The sequence below is a fragment of the Dermochelys coriacea genome, chromosome 2, assembly GCF_009764565.3.
Source record: "Dermochelys coriacea isolate rDerCor1 chromosome 2, rDerCor1.pri.v4, whole genome shotgun sequence".
Classification (NCBI taxonomy): domain Eukaryota; kingdom Metazoa; phylum Chordata; order Testudines; family Dermochelyidae; genus Dermochelys; species Dermochelys coriacea.
The window spans coordinates 37,186,308-37,200,772 of NC_050069.1; the positions used below are offsets into that span (position 1 = coordinate 37,186,308).

The following is a 14,465-nucleotide window of genomic DNA, read 5'->3' on the forward strand; positions in this document are numbered from 1 at the left end:
GCCCAAATCCTGAGGCATACTGAGCACCTGCACCTCCCAGTGAAGTCAAATAATATGAATCTACTTTTTTACAGAAAATATACTAAACCTATTTGCATCAATCAAAAATGATGGGCCAAAGGCTGATGGTGAAAAGGAGCCATAAAGCTGCATAAGCTGGGCAGCTGAGGATGTCTTCAGTGTGAGGAATCTTTGGCTGACATACAAACATTCAGGACAGTAATGAAGATGAAGCATGTGAGAGCTGGGGGACAAAACATTCTAAGTCAAGAGGCTATGCAATAAACTCCAAGGGGAAAGCAGACAAATTCACAGTCTGACAATGTTTGGAAAATGCTATGAAACCTTCCTCTTAGAAAAAGCCTTTCCAACATAACAAGAATGACATTCACAGGATTACCACCACCACTATATATTCCCAAAAAAACCAGTACCACAAGCTAAGTTTTTACCCCTAAAAGGGAAGAGAGCAAGAGACATGTAGTCCACTACAGACTCCATTATTGCTATTGATTTTATGTGGAAGATGCTCAGATACTATAGTGGCAAGCATTAGTATAAAACTCTAGACAGAATGAGCAGCTTCATGCTATTTCCCAGTCTACCCCAGCAATCCCCAGCTGCAACAGCTATCTGCAGACCATAAATAAGCAGAAAAAAGTTAAGGAACCCAGCTAAATTATACCAATGGCAAAATTAATTGAAATGCTAGCTACCTAGGCTTCAGAATTGAAAAGTGAAATGAAAGCTGCTTCATGCTGAGAATTCTGTAGTGTTAATAATTAGAGTTCCCTCAGGAATCAGGATGTCTCCCCTTTTATCAAAGTCCTAACTGGGAAAACACTGCAAGTTTCTGTCTCCTCCTGTTTATCACGACATTTCCATACAGGACTACATTAACTTTTTCACACAAGTACCAATTCTGAACACATCACCTATTTCTTCTCCTCCGCCGCCTCTCCCTGCTGGCATGACAGAGCAGTTTGGGACATGTCTTAGGGAGAAGATAGCATACTGGATGACCCAAGTCAATCATTTTGATGGGGGGGGTCCTGAGTTTTTTTCTTGAGCCAGCCCTCACAGAGAAGACATATTGTCCCAAGAAACCTCTGTCAACTCAAAAAATCAGTTTAAAAACAAAAACAAAAAAACACTTTAACTTACTTATGTTACCACTAATAAATGAGAAAAGTAAACTTTCAACTGGATTTTCCTTCTCCAAGTTTCTCCGCTAATTCTTATTCAAATAAGAAAGTGTGTTCGTAGGCTATGGTACTTCTAGTTCATATATTAGCAGCATAGCAAAATCATCACGTTCCATGTACTGGTCTATCTAGAAGTTCTTGTATGTTATTTCCCATATGCTCTAGATTAGAAGACCAGTATGCAGCAGCTCTTCAAATCTGTATATTAGAGATGTGAATGTATAGCACTGCTAAATTAATGGTCAGTTAAAGAGTATTTTACAAGTGCATAGATTTTTTTTAAAATTTTTGCTTGTAATAGACACCTAACATCATGGTTATGCACCAACAGGGAATCCTTACTGCCTTCTTCACCTAGTTTGCATTTCTCCCACACACCCACAGTCCCCTCTGTATGTTTCCAGTAGACACGCAGGTGGAATTCTGACCCTACTGAAAACAACAACAAAATTCCCGTCCTCAATTCCTTCAGCACCCGCCACACCTTCCTCCCTTCCCCCACCGATTTTATCTTGGGAACTTTAGAAATAAATTTAGCCACCTAACTCTTCCTCTTCTCATCTGCACCCCCGCCCCTCCCATTTGCCAAAGATAACAGATCAATTGTAGTATCTTTATACACAAGTTTTGGACACTGTAGGTACTGATGTGATGTATCTGAAATACAAAATATAGTACTTTTATGTCGTGAAAAATATCACACTAGACTTTTTGTGTGAAGTTTTTTTCATATTGCCTGTTAAGAGTGAAAAAGCATTACAAACTGGTAACCCTAATTCGTCCAAGTAGTCCCATTAACCTCAGATGAATAAAGGTTGAAGGATCAGACCCTTCGATGACTTCTGAATAATTGTAACTGAATGTCTGAAGAAACCACATAAATGAGTTTTCTTCCAATAACTGAATTTTATAGATGTTTATCTTCAGACAAAAATAAGCTTACAAAAATCTAATAGAGAATACTTGTCAATATCAAAAGAACTTTTTTTAAATAATGAAAAAAATGTAATATTAAATATTTTACCACTTGGTTCACAGACTGTCACCAAATGTTAAGGTCAATTAAAGGTGGTTAAAGCTTTTCACTAAAACTTTTGCTGAAAAATGGCCTTTTTTCCAAAACACAAAACTTTCATAAAAAGTTGTTTTCCACTTTTTCACAAACTGAAAATTGCAAAATTTTGCATCTGTTTTTCACACATTTATCCTCCTTCCTTTTCATTACTGAATATAACAGAAAGAATGATGTTTTGTTTCCCCACACACACTTTTTCCATTCTTCTCCTCCATTAGCCATTTTGTAACTTTTCAAAATTTCCTCACCTTTGAAAAGTTGCAGAGTCGACAAAACGCACACCACAGGACACCATTTTATTGTACTCATTGACAAAAAAGAAATATAGAGGAGAAAGGAGAAAAAAAATGAAAAATTTTGAAATTTTTCAGTACATTTTGGCCAAAAAGCAATTTTAAAAGGAAAAATTTTTGAGCCCTGCAAAACAGAAACAACTTTGAAATTTCAAAATTTTTCCGGAAATTGTTTTTCCACTTTTTGACCAGCTCTCTCGCCTGATCTAGGAGCCCTGCTATCATGACTTCAGTGGGAATTGTACATATACCAGAGCAGAATTTGGCTCAATGTTCACTATGACAAATATCTCAGTGTTTTACGTAATCTCGTGGCATAGTGAGCTGAACATAAGCAGTAACTAAAGTCGTATTTCATGAAGAAAAAAATACATCTTCTATAATTTTACCAGAAATCTATGATTTTAGGATTACAAATTATACACTATCCTGTAGAAATTTTTAAAAGGATAAAATCATAGTTGGATTATGAGGACTACTCTTCAATTTTTCCCCTTCCTTTTCTGATTATAATTGCCACATAATAAGTCATGATAAATTATTAGACAGCTATTATAATGTTAGAAGTGAATACTCCTCATAGTAGATCACTGGAAAATATATCCTACAATATAATTGAGTGAAATTAGATACTTCAGGTATCATAAAAAAGTATAAATAAAACTGAAATAATGTGTGTGTGTGTGTGTGTGTGTGTGTGTGTGTGTGTGTGTGTGTGTGTGTGTGTAAACATATAAGTAATACAAATATATAACTTTATAGCTAAACATTTCTGCTGCTGTAGTTTAATCGTCAACATTTCCATTAACAACTCTTTTCAAGAGGTTATTGCTTTCCTTTAAAAAAATTCTGGATGAAAGGTTTAAAAGTTTCACATGAAATTTTGCATTGTGTGTGTGTGTGTGTGTGTGTGTGTGTGTCAAAAAATTACAGTATATATTTGATCAAATTTATGTTTTAGCCTATAAGTGTATAAAAAAAAAAACTAGTTGAGTGCAAAATTGTCAACTCAATTGTCTGTAGAAGTGGGCCCTCACTTAATTTGCATATTTCTCTTTGCCAATCAAAGCTCTGAAAGCAAAGGCAGTCAGCTTGTAAAATGCTCTTATAAGGATGTTATGAATGGGAAAGTATTTTACACATACTCTCCAGTATGTTTTAATGCTATAGAGACATGAATTAGTCTACAGAGAGCAGCTTACTTACGTCTGGGGCCCCTTTTCATTTTGTTGTTTCTGCTGTGGCTGACGAACTTTATTTATCAGCTCAGTGATCCCATTAAAGCCAAATCATACAGCCTTTTCTAAACAATGTTTGCAAGAATTGCAAAATTCAGGGCTTAGTATACCCAATCCCACAAATTGTTCTCCTGTGCAATTTTTTTAAGATTATGTTTCTAAATATATATTTTCACAATAAACTAAAACTGCCATTACCTATAATAACTAAAAGAAACTCAGCTAAATATATATCTAACAAAGGGACCGGACAGGTCTCTGAAAAATATATAAAAAGGAAATAATAAAAATGCATGTTTTAAAACCACCTAAACATGTGCCCAAAACGATTTTAAAAATTAATTATATAAACCAACAAGACTTTTTCCCATAAAATAAGTTAATAAATAAAATAAAACTCCATAAATTATAAAGCTATAACATTAGGCTACAACATTTAGAAAAATCTAGGAAATTTGAAATTAAAGTTATTCTTAACTTTCTTCTCTTTTTATTTGCGGCTGCATGATTTAAGTTCAACCGTAAGTCTGAATCTCCTAGCTTTGCCAGGTCCTGTTCAACCTTAACATTTTCAAATGGCAAAAACAGTTAATTTCTCATATGGTTCTCCTTAAAGGAAATCCATCGTGGCATGGGCACTGTAAAAAGATCATCAGTGAAATCCTGGCTGCAGTGAAGTCAACTGCAAGACTCCCATTGACTACAATAGGACCAGGATTTCACCTCATATCTGTCAAAGCTCAGAAACTTTACAAATATTTCAACGTCATGAAAAAAATGAAATGGAAAATTCCCAGCTCTTCAGATGTATGATGTATATTTTATAGCATTCTATGTATGACCCATATCATAAATACTGTGTATCTACATAGACATGCTACATATAATACTACATGTCTGATAATTCAACCTTCCCATGCATAGAACTCATGTTAACTTCAATGGAAGTTTTTCATAAAGAGTACTTGCAAGGAAAGCCATTAAATGGAGCAGTGAGAGTTCCTAAGATAGATTAGGGGGGAAAAAACAAATCAACTCAATTGTCGGGGAAAAGTGGGCCCTCACTTAATTTGCATATTTCTCTTTGCCAATCAAAGCTCTGAAAGCAAAGGCAGTGTCAGCTTGTAAAATGCTCTTGTAAGGATGTTATGAATGGGAAAGTATTTTACACATACTCTCCAGTATGTTTTAATGCTATAGAGACATGAATTAGTCTACAGAGAGCAGCTTACTTACGTCTGGGGCTCCTTTTCATTTTGCTGTTTTTGCTGTGGCTGAAGAACGTTATTTACCAGCTCAGTGATCCCACTAAAGGGAAACCACCTGTTTAAATAAGCAAATAATGTGACTGAATAACCAAATAAATCATACTAGTTTAAGTGTTTTCTTACCCAATAATAATGGAAATATACAGGTGGAAAAGCTACAGCCAATAGGAATGTTAACTGCAATAATAAGTCAGCCACTAAGGATGTAAGGGAATTAAAGTTTTACACTTAACCAGGCCACAAGCAGGCAGCAAGAAACTACATCCAGCTAACATGTGGATGAAGTAAGAAGCTGCAGGCAGCTCTCTTACAAGCCAATCAGGAAGCAGATGACAAACTAGCTGCAGCCTATCAGGTATTAGTGAAAGCTAATACCATCAAAGGTGCAGAAAGCAGAACATGGCAAAGGTAGAAAAGTCAAGCCTACTGTACTTTTAAGATATTTTACTTACTGTGTCGGTTGTGGTTTTTGTTCTTCTTTGACCCTAAAAAAATAAGTTTGCACAACTGAGTGCAATGTACTGGAAAACAGTTTCCATCTGCAGTTCTATAATCTACATCCAATGGGGAAAAATAGTTTAATTTTGTATAAACTAGATTTACTTAATACTTGTCCATATAGTTGTAGTGAACCATATTCTTTTTTAACTTCCACTAAGACTAAAAAATGAGGTAATGTAATATTAATATCTAAAATTTAGTAGAGGGAAGTACTGTGATTGATTTCTAATCTTTAGACAGAATAGTTTAGCATATTAGAATATTTTTAGAAATATATTAACCTACAAAATGGAAAAAGGTAGTGTTTTAATCATAAGTTAATATATTAATATTTTATACTTTTATATTTCTGATAGAGAAAAATATTCAGGGTCTACATGTATAGTTAAATTCTCACCGATTTTAATTCAAAGTGAAGTGAATCTAGTTTCCTGAACCAGTAGATTAAATTAGAAGTTAAACCTTGATTTCACTTTCTAAATTACATTTCTATTTCACAAGCATCAGTGTACAGTACAGATATGAAAATTAAACGAGTCAGTTTTGTTTGAATAAACCTTACTAGGACTTGAAAAAGGCTGACAGCTATTTATTACCCACAATAGCTATTGAGCAATTCCAGTAAGGTCAAATGTCTTTAAGAAAAGATTCAGCAGAAAGAAGAAAAGGAGGACTTGTGGCACCTTAGAGACTAACAAAATTTATTTGAGCATAAGCTTTCGTGAGCTACAGCTCACTTCGTCAGATGCATTCAGTGGAAAATACTGTGGGGAGATTTATATACACAGAACATGAAACAATGGGTATTACCATACACACTGTAACCAGAGTAATCACTTAAGATGAGCTATTACCAGCAGGAGAGCGGGGGGGGGGGGGGAGGAAAAACCTTTTGTAGTTATAATCAAGGTGGGCCATTTCCAACAGTTGACAAGAACGTCTGAGGAACAGTGGGGGAGGGGGGCGGGGTGGAGAGGATAAACATGGGGAAATAGTTTTACTTTGTGTAATGACCCATCCACTCCCAGTCTCTATTCAAGACTAAGTTAATTGTATCCAGTTTACAAATTAATTCCAGTTCAGCAGTCTCTCGTTGGAGTCTGTTTTTGAAGTTTTTTGTTGAAGTATTGCCACTTTTAGGTCTGTAATCGAGTGACCAGAGAGATTGAAGTGTTCTCCAACTGGTTTTTGAATATTATAATTCTTAAAGCCCCCCAACCTGAAGCAAAAATACTCACCAGCAACTCATCAGCCTGGACCAGTCCACACAAGAGATCCACTTCCTGGACACTACGGTGCTAATAAATGATGGTCACATAAACACCACCCTATATCAGAAACCTACTGACCACTATTCCTACCTACATGCCTCTAGCTTTCATCCAGATCACACCACACGATCCATTGTCTACAGCCAAGCTCTACGATATAACCGCATTTGCTCCAACCCCTCAGACAGAGACAAACACCTACAAGATCTCTATCATGCATTCTTACAATGACAATACCCACCTGCTGAAATGAAGAAACAGATTGACAGAGCCAGAAGAGTACCCAGAAGTCACCTACTACAGGACAGGCCCAACAAAGAAAACAACACAACGCCACTAGCCATCACCTTCAGCCCCCAACTAAAACCTCTCCAATGCATCATCAAGGATCTACAACCTATCTTGAAGGACGACCCATCACTCTCACAGATTTTGGGAGACAGGCCAGTCCTTGCTTACAGACAGCCCCCCAACCTGAAGCAAATACTCACCAGCAACCACACACCACACAACAGAACCACTAACCCAGGAACCTATCCTTGCAACAAAGCCCGTTGCCAACTCTGTCCACATATCTATTCAGGGGACACCATCATAGGGCCTAATCACATCAGGCACACTATCAGAGGCTCGTTCACCTGCGCATCTACCAGTGTGATATATGCCATCATGTGCCAGCAATGCCCCTCTGCCATGTACATTGGTCAAACTGGACAGTCTCTACGTAAAAGAATGAATGGACACAAATCAGACGTCAAGAATTATAACATTCAAAAACCAGTTGGAGATCACTTCAATCTCTCTGGTCACTCGATTACAGATCTAAAAGTGGCAGTACTTCAACAAAAAAACTTCAAAAACAGACTCCAACGAGAGACTGCTGAATTGGAATTAATTTGTAAACTGGATACAATTAACTTAGTCTTGAATAGAGACTGGGAGTGGATGGGTCATTACACAAAATAAAACTATTTCCCCATGTTTATCCTCTCCACCCCCCCCCACTGTTCCTCAGATATTCTTGTTAACTGCTGGAAATAGCCTACCTTGATTATATCTACAAAAGGTTTTTCCTCCCCCCTCCCCCCCGCTCTCCTGCTGGTAATAGCTCACCTTAAGTGATTACTCTGGTTACAGTGTGTATGGTAATACCCATTGTTTCATGTTCTGTGTATATAAATCTCCCCACAGTATTTTCCACTGAATGCATCCGATGTAGTGAACTGTAGCTCACGAAAGCTTATGCTCAGATAAATTTGTTAGTCTCTAAGGTGCCACAAGTCCTCCTTTTCTTTTTGCAAATACAGACTAACACGGCTGCTACTCTGAAACCTGTCATTTCAGCTGAAGTACATGTTTAGCTTTGTGCATGCTATCCAGTGCTCTACCAACACATAATTACACTCCTATCTCACACAGCAAGGGCCACATATACACACAGGGTACTATGTAGTGAAGTACAGAAAGTCATAGAAGTTTACTGTAACCTGTGCCAAAAATTCAAGCAGTAGCCAAGTGTTTCCTGCTTTCTATGATGCCATAGTGAATTACTACTGTGGAAAGGTTCAATGAACATCCACAAAAAGCAAAACTAGGAGAGTGGTCTATTAAAGAGTCAGTGAGACAGCAGGTAAAACATGATATCCTGAAAATATTTCATAATTTACTGCATAGAGACAAAACATACAGCACAGAATTAATAACTTCCTATCACTGCTTTTGCCTCTGTGTGTGTGATATTGTAATACACTAAACACACCACACTATGTTAAAAGTAAGTTACAGTTGAAAAATCAAGCACACAGATGCAAAAGTTAGGAAATGTCTAAATTAAGTTTCCTTGTGCAACCTTAATTCAGCCCATATATTTGTAGTGAATTGTACCTATGCATTATAATTAAGTCTTTAATCACAGGACGGAAGAATCCTGTACACTGCTACAGACTAGGGACCAAGGTGGCTAGGCAGCAGTTCTGCAGAAAAGAACTTAGAGGTTACAGAGGATGAGAAGCTGGATATGAGTCAACAGTGTTCCCTTGTTGCCAAGATGGCTAACGGCATTTTGGGCTGTGTAAGTAGGAGCATTGCCAGCAGATCAAGAGACATGATCATTCCCCTATATTCGGCATTGTGAGACCTCATGTGGAGTACTGGATCAAGTTTTGGGCCCCACATTACAAACAGGATGTGGAAAAATTGGAAAGTGTCCAGCGGAGGGCAACAAAAATGATTAGGGGGCTGGAACACATGATTTATGAGGAGAAGCTGAGGGAACTGGGATTATTTAGTCTGCAGAAGAGAAGAATGAGGGGGGATTTGATAGCTGCTTTCAACTACCTGAAAGGGGGTTCCAAAGAGGTTGGATCTGTTCTCAGTGGTAGCAGATGACAGAACAAGGAGTCATGGTCTCAAGTTGCAGTGGGGGAGATTTAGGTTGGATATTAGGAAAAAACTTTTTCACTAGAAGGGTGGTGAAGCACTGGAATGGGTTACCTAGGGAGGTGATGGAATCTCCTTCCTTAGAATCATAGAATCATAGAATCATAGAATATCAGGGTTGGAAGGGACCCCAGAAGGTCATCTAGTCCAACCCCCTGCTCAAAGCCGGACCAAGTCCCAGTTAAATCATCCCAGCTAGGGCTTTGTCAAGCCTGACCTTAAAAACCTCTAAGGAAGGAGATTCTACCACCTCTACCCTAGAGATTAAGGCCAGGCTTGACAAAGCCCTGGCTGGGATGATTTAGTTGGGGATTGGTCCTGTTTTGAGCAGGGGGTTGGACTAGTTGACCTCCTGAGGTCTCTTCCAACCCTGATATTTTATGATTCTGTGATCAAATACTATTTTTTCCATATGACCTCTACCTCATTCAGTGCCCATAATGGACAGTGTCCCTGAATGGGTAGCTATTCAATAGTTCTTTGTATCCTTCTTGTTCAATGTAAGGTCCAAGCCTTATTTACCACATGCCTTCTCTGCATTGAATACAGCATAATTACTTTCCACATGGACTGTTCTATGGTCCTCAAAACAAATATTAATGAAATATTCTTCACCTCACACTTGTAAGGTGTGAGGTGAAGAATATTCATCTTCATTTACAGATGGTCAAATGAATCACTGAGCAATTAAAACCAACATTGACATAAATGGCTGCTAATTTTGACTGCACAATTCAAGTCTCCTAGGAACTGATTTCAAAGTATTTAACATTTTATATATTCAATGCATAGCCCAGACGGACTTCAATGCAGTTGTAAGTACACTTCTTCAAATCTGACCCGAGGTGGCTCTAGTTGGGCATACATAAAATAAGGGACATACAATTAGTGATCACCTCTGAAAAGTTTTGGTTAAAGAGATGGGCACTCTGTGGCAGAATCAGGGATAGAATCCAGTTCTACAGGGCACCATTCAACTACCTAAACCATGAGGCCATTCTTTCTCTTCCTGCAATCCCCTGCCTCATTCACTAGACACCCTCCAACCCTCTACAAGAAATGAGGCGGGGTGTCTGTTTTGATAATGAAGCCTACAAAATTTACCCTAATGTGAGCTCAACTGTTAAAATTGAGTGAAAGTTCATAAAGTATTTGAGATGGGGTATACATACCCCACACTGGGCTAAAAGAGATTAAAGAACATTACAGTCCCCATAACCCCACCCCTCCAACCTTACAGAGCATGTTCCAGATGGAGAAAGGATTGAATAGAGAGCAATGGAGCTCAGAAAGAGGGAGGCTGGGCAGGAGGGCAGACCTACCCTGAAGGGTGCTGGAGAAGCCTCCCTGAGGGAATAAGACCATGTGCTGAGCTCAGATGCAGCTGATGGTTTGGTTGCCTTTTCTTTTTCTTTTCACCTTATACTGGACTGGAAGCTGGGGGAGAAAGGCAGATGGTAGGGAGTGACCCAGGGAGGGAACCTGGAGGCCACTTGTGGGGGCTAGACACTGTTGACCCTCCAAGGACTCTGGCTCAGAGCTTGGTAGAGTGGATGGACCTAAGTTCCCATACTACTGTCCCTACTACTACCCAAGCTGCCTGCCTACCTCATTGCACCTTTGATTAAAAGAGGACCTGGACTGCAAGACACATCCAGACAGGGAGGTGGCACTAAGTGCACTAACTAGAAGGTTACTTAACCCTTTGAGGACTCCATTACAGTATTAAAATAACCTATAACAACAAATATTGATGAGAAAAAGTGCAAAAGGAAGAGACAGAAAAACTGGTCTAAACAAAAAAGGCCTATTGATATTATTCAAGGCTGTGTTAAGATCATATCTAGCACACAAGAACAGTGTGGGACCATAAATTAATGAACCAAAATTGGTGTGTTGGAAATTAGGCCTAATTAGCAAACAAAATTATGAGGGGATGAGCTATTCCACCCACCACTCCCTTTTAGAGTTCTTAAAAAGAGAAAATCTGGAAGGAAAATATGGACGAGAGAACAACTGCAAATATTGTCTGTCTGAAAAACAAGAGAAGGGGAAGGTGCGAGCTACACCATGATGGTTGCCACCCAACTGCCTGCTGTCACCACTGTGCCTTCATGATCCTGATACTGGCCAAAGAGATGTCCTGACCAGACTGAGCCAGAGAGGGACCTATATGATATCACCCTCTTCACTGGCTCCAGCAAAATTCCAAAGGCCACTCAGAATGTGAGACTTTGTCACACTCCTCTCCCACATGTTTTCCTTCCCCACCATACTTCTTCTCTTTACTATTCTTCTCTTTTGACTTCTGTTCAATAAAAGTCTGACTTAGCCAGGCAACACTGCGTATTTTGCAACACTGCTGTAAGAGAGACAACTAAAAGTAATGCCCTTGAACAGCCCAATGTTGTTACAAATTTGCCAGGTCTCTGAGTGGTTGATAAGACCATTTTCTGTACCTGTGTTTTTCCAGCAGTAAAAATGTAGTAAGAGTCAACATCAGAGACAAAAGCAATATTTTCCATATTTACTATCTTTTCTTTCCCTTTCTATGTATTTTTGTTTTGTTTTGTCTTCTAGGAAATAGGACAGGACTTTAACAGTAGCAACAATGACAGCTCTAGCCCATCTCAGCTAACTTGTCTTTTCCCCAAAAGACACTTATTACCATCTAAGAGACTGTCAAACAGGGGGTGGGGCTGGCTTCCTTCTGATGACTTTCTATGGGAAAGGGACAGGGAATAACGAATGTCGTTAAAATAAAAACCTCTCTTAAAATTTTACAATTCAAATGCCTTAACTCTTTTTCCTGCTTTTCTGTATCTTAAATAGAAGAAAGATTTTAATGGTGTGTTTGCCATGGTACTAAGCAGGCTGAGTATATCAAACTCTCTAAAGCTTGTTTAACACTGTTCAACGTTGAACAGTGATAGGGTTATGTTAATACTTAACTCTTTTGGCCCATGTATTCCATCTAAATTAAGACAAGAGGTCCTACAGACAACAGACTCATTCACTACACAGACCTAATAGATTCCTTGAGCACCATTCATCCTCTGCACTGAATGAGGGAAAGATCTTCCTTGACTTTACAACCTTAACTTTTTAATATAATTTCCTAGGTTTAACAATAATAAATAAATAAATAAATAAATAATAATAATCCTGGAAAAAAATTAAATGCTACCATTCCAACCCTTTACAAGCATCATCACCAGAATTGGAATATTTAGATCCAGAGCACAGAGTTCTCTACAACTTTAACTAATGGAGTAATTGATAACAGTAGAAGGCTGTTATCCTCCATGTGAACAAGCCACTAAATGGGGATCTGACACAAACTTTTTCAGCAGGTTTCAGAGCTATTTGCTAGACAGCAGAGGAATGCTGAGATGCAAGGTTCCTGGGTTCAATTCATATTCTTGAACATGCTTTTGTGGTTACAAACCAATATCCATATATTGCCTCTGTTCCCCCTTCTCTTTCCTCACCTTGCAGCCTGTTTATGCCCCCCCACCCAATCTCCCTGTATGCCTCCCTGCTGCTTACCCCTCTTTATGCCAGAAACAGTTCTTCCTTCTGCTGTGTGCCAGGTTAGTAGAACCCTTCAGCGCACAGAAGAGACATGCTCAGTGCAGCTGTAATCTGAGAATTTAGCTGCCAAATTCCATCAAAAAGAAAAGGAGTACTTGTGGCACCTTAGAGACTAACAAATTTATTCCATCAAGGCTCAGTTGAGTGTGTGTGAATTACGATTTTTCAGATGCTAAGTACTTGTTGAAATTTGGGCAGATTTTCATGGTCCACCTGCCAAATTTGAAGTTCATATTCCATATTTTATTCAATTATTATAAAAATTTAACATAGGCAAAACAAAGTATTTTTCCCTAACCCCATTCTGAGAAATGGCTAACCCATTTTTCCCTCAAACATTCAAAAAAAAAATGGAGTCAGCCACTTAGCATGGAAAATTTCAAACCAAACAGCTGAACTTTGGCAAAATTATAATCAGCTGAAAACAGGTTCTTATAATGGAAAGTATTAGGCACCCTTAAGAACAGTGGTCCTGCCTACAATCTACAGTAACAACGATTACCCACTACTGAGAGATTATTTGCAAATGGAGGGAGCTCAAACAGCAGAGATAAAAAATGGCTAGTGCTACTTCACTTGCAGGAACACCCAATACTCTATTATCCTCAACACAGGGTCTGTTGTTTTTAGCTTTCTAAAATAGATTTTCAAAGCCACCAATTTTGTCCAGTGTCTTTTGGGGTTCCTTCTCCTTTAATCTTCAGCATGTGCTGACTAACCAGAGAGGCTCTGGACTGGAAAGTAGTTGCAGGTCACCAATTCCTCCCCCCACTCCATGAAAACACCTAAGGTAAAGTGGGGAGGGATTTGTCTTTGAGAAAAGTGTGCGTGAAGGAAAGAGGAGAGAAAACAATGTAACAGTCCGATTAGGAAATCTGAATATCTCAGTATTTAGAAATCATAGTATCCTTATGAAATCCAAATGTTACACTATTCTCCTATTCATATAAAACCATACATTAAGATTGTTGATTAAATTGATGATTCTCCCAATGCTGGAACTTGTTCCAGTTTTGTTTCTGGCATTTGACATGGGTATTAATAACAAAGAAACTACTACTACTACTTAGCTCTTCTAAAGACTTAACTTTTCCAAGCATTGGACAAACGTAGACTATTAATCTTCATTGCACCCCTTTGAGATACTGTAGTGAAGTAAGTTGAGAAAACGATACACAAAGATTAAAGTGACTTGACAAACGCCAGAATCAAGTCAGTGGAATAATCAGCACAGTAACTGATAGATTCCAAGTGTCACAAGGCACCTCCATCCCTACCCAGTGAACCTCACTGCCTGACTAGTTCAGGTGGTTCCACAATCATTAACACATGCCAAGGTGTTTATCCTTCACCAACGTGTGTATTTATTTCCCTCTTACCTCCCCATAACACAAAACACAGGCTTATAGCAAGGACAAAAACTTCCCTGCAGCCCTCACTCCCCAGCCCAGGCTCACTCTCTGAGTAACCTCCCAAGAACTCCTCCTGAGCTCCTGCTTGACTGCCTCCGTTTCCTATTCTTATATTCTCCCGTTATCTTGTTAACCCAGTCATTATCACCCAGGTGTTCACAATCCCCCA

The 14,465-nt window shown here is 38.6% G+C and overlaps 1 protein-coding gene across 16 annotated transcripts in view; it reads right to left on the reverse strand.

The window, feature by feature from the left end:
• Positions 1–14,465, reverse strand: part of RIMS2 (regulating synaptic membrane exocytosis 2) — a 786,041-nt gene that overhangs the window by 644,549 nt on the left and 127,027 nt on the right. For 7 of the 16 annotated variants that reach the window (XM_043507439.1, XM_043507442.1, XM_043507450.1 and 4 more), the window contains exons 2-3: positions 5,532–5,564; positions 5,048–5,134 (exon numbers count right to left, since the gene is read on the reverse strand). The exons of the other annotated variants lie outside the window; for them this stretch is intronic. In XM_043507439.1, coding sequence (XP_043363374.1) covers positions 5,048–5,134; positions 5,532–5,564 — 120 coding nt within the window. The remainder of the gene's footprint in view (positions 1–5,047; positions 5,135–5,531; positions 5,565–14,465) is intronic. 16 annotated transcript variants of the gene reach the window in all.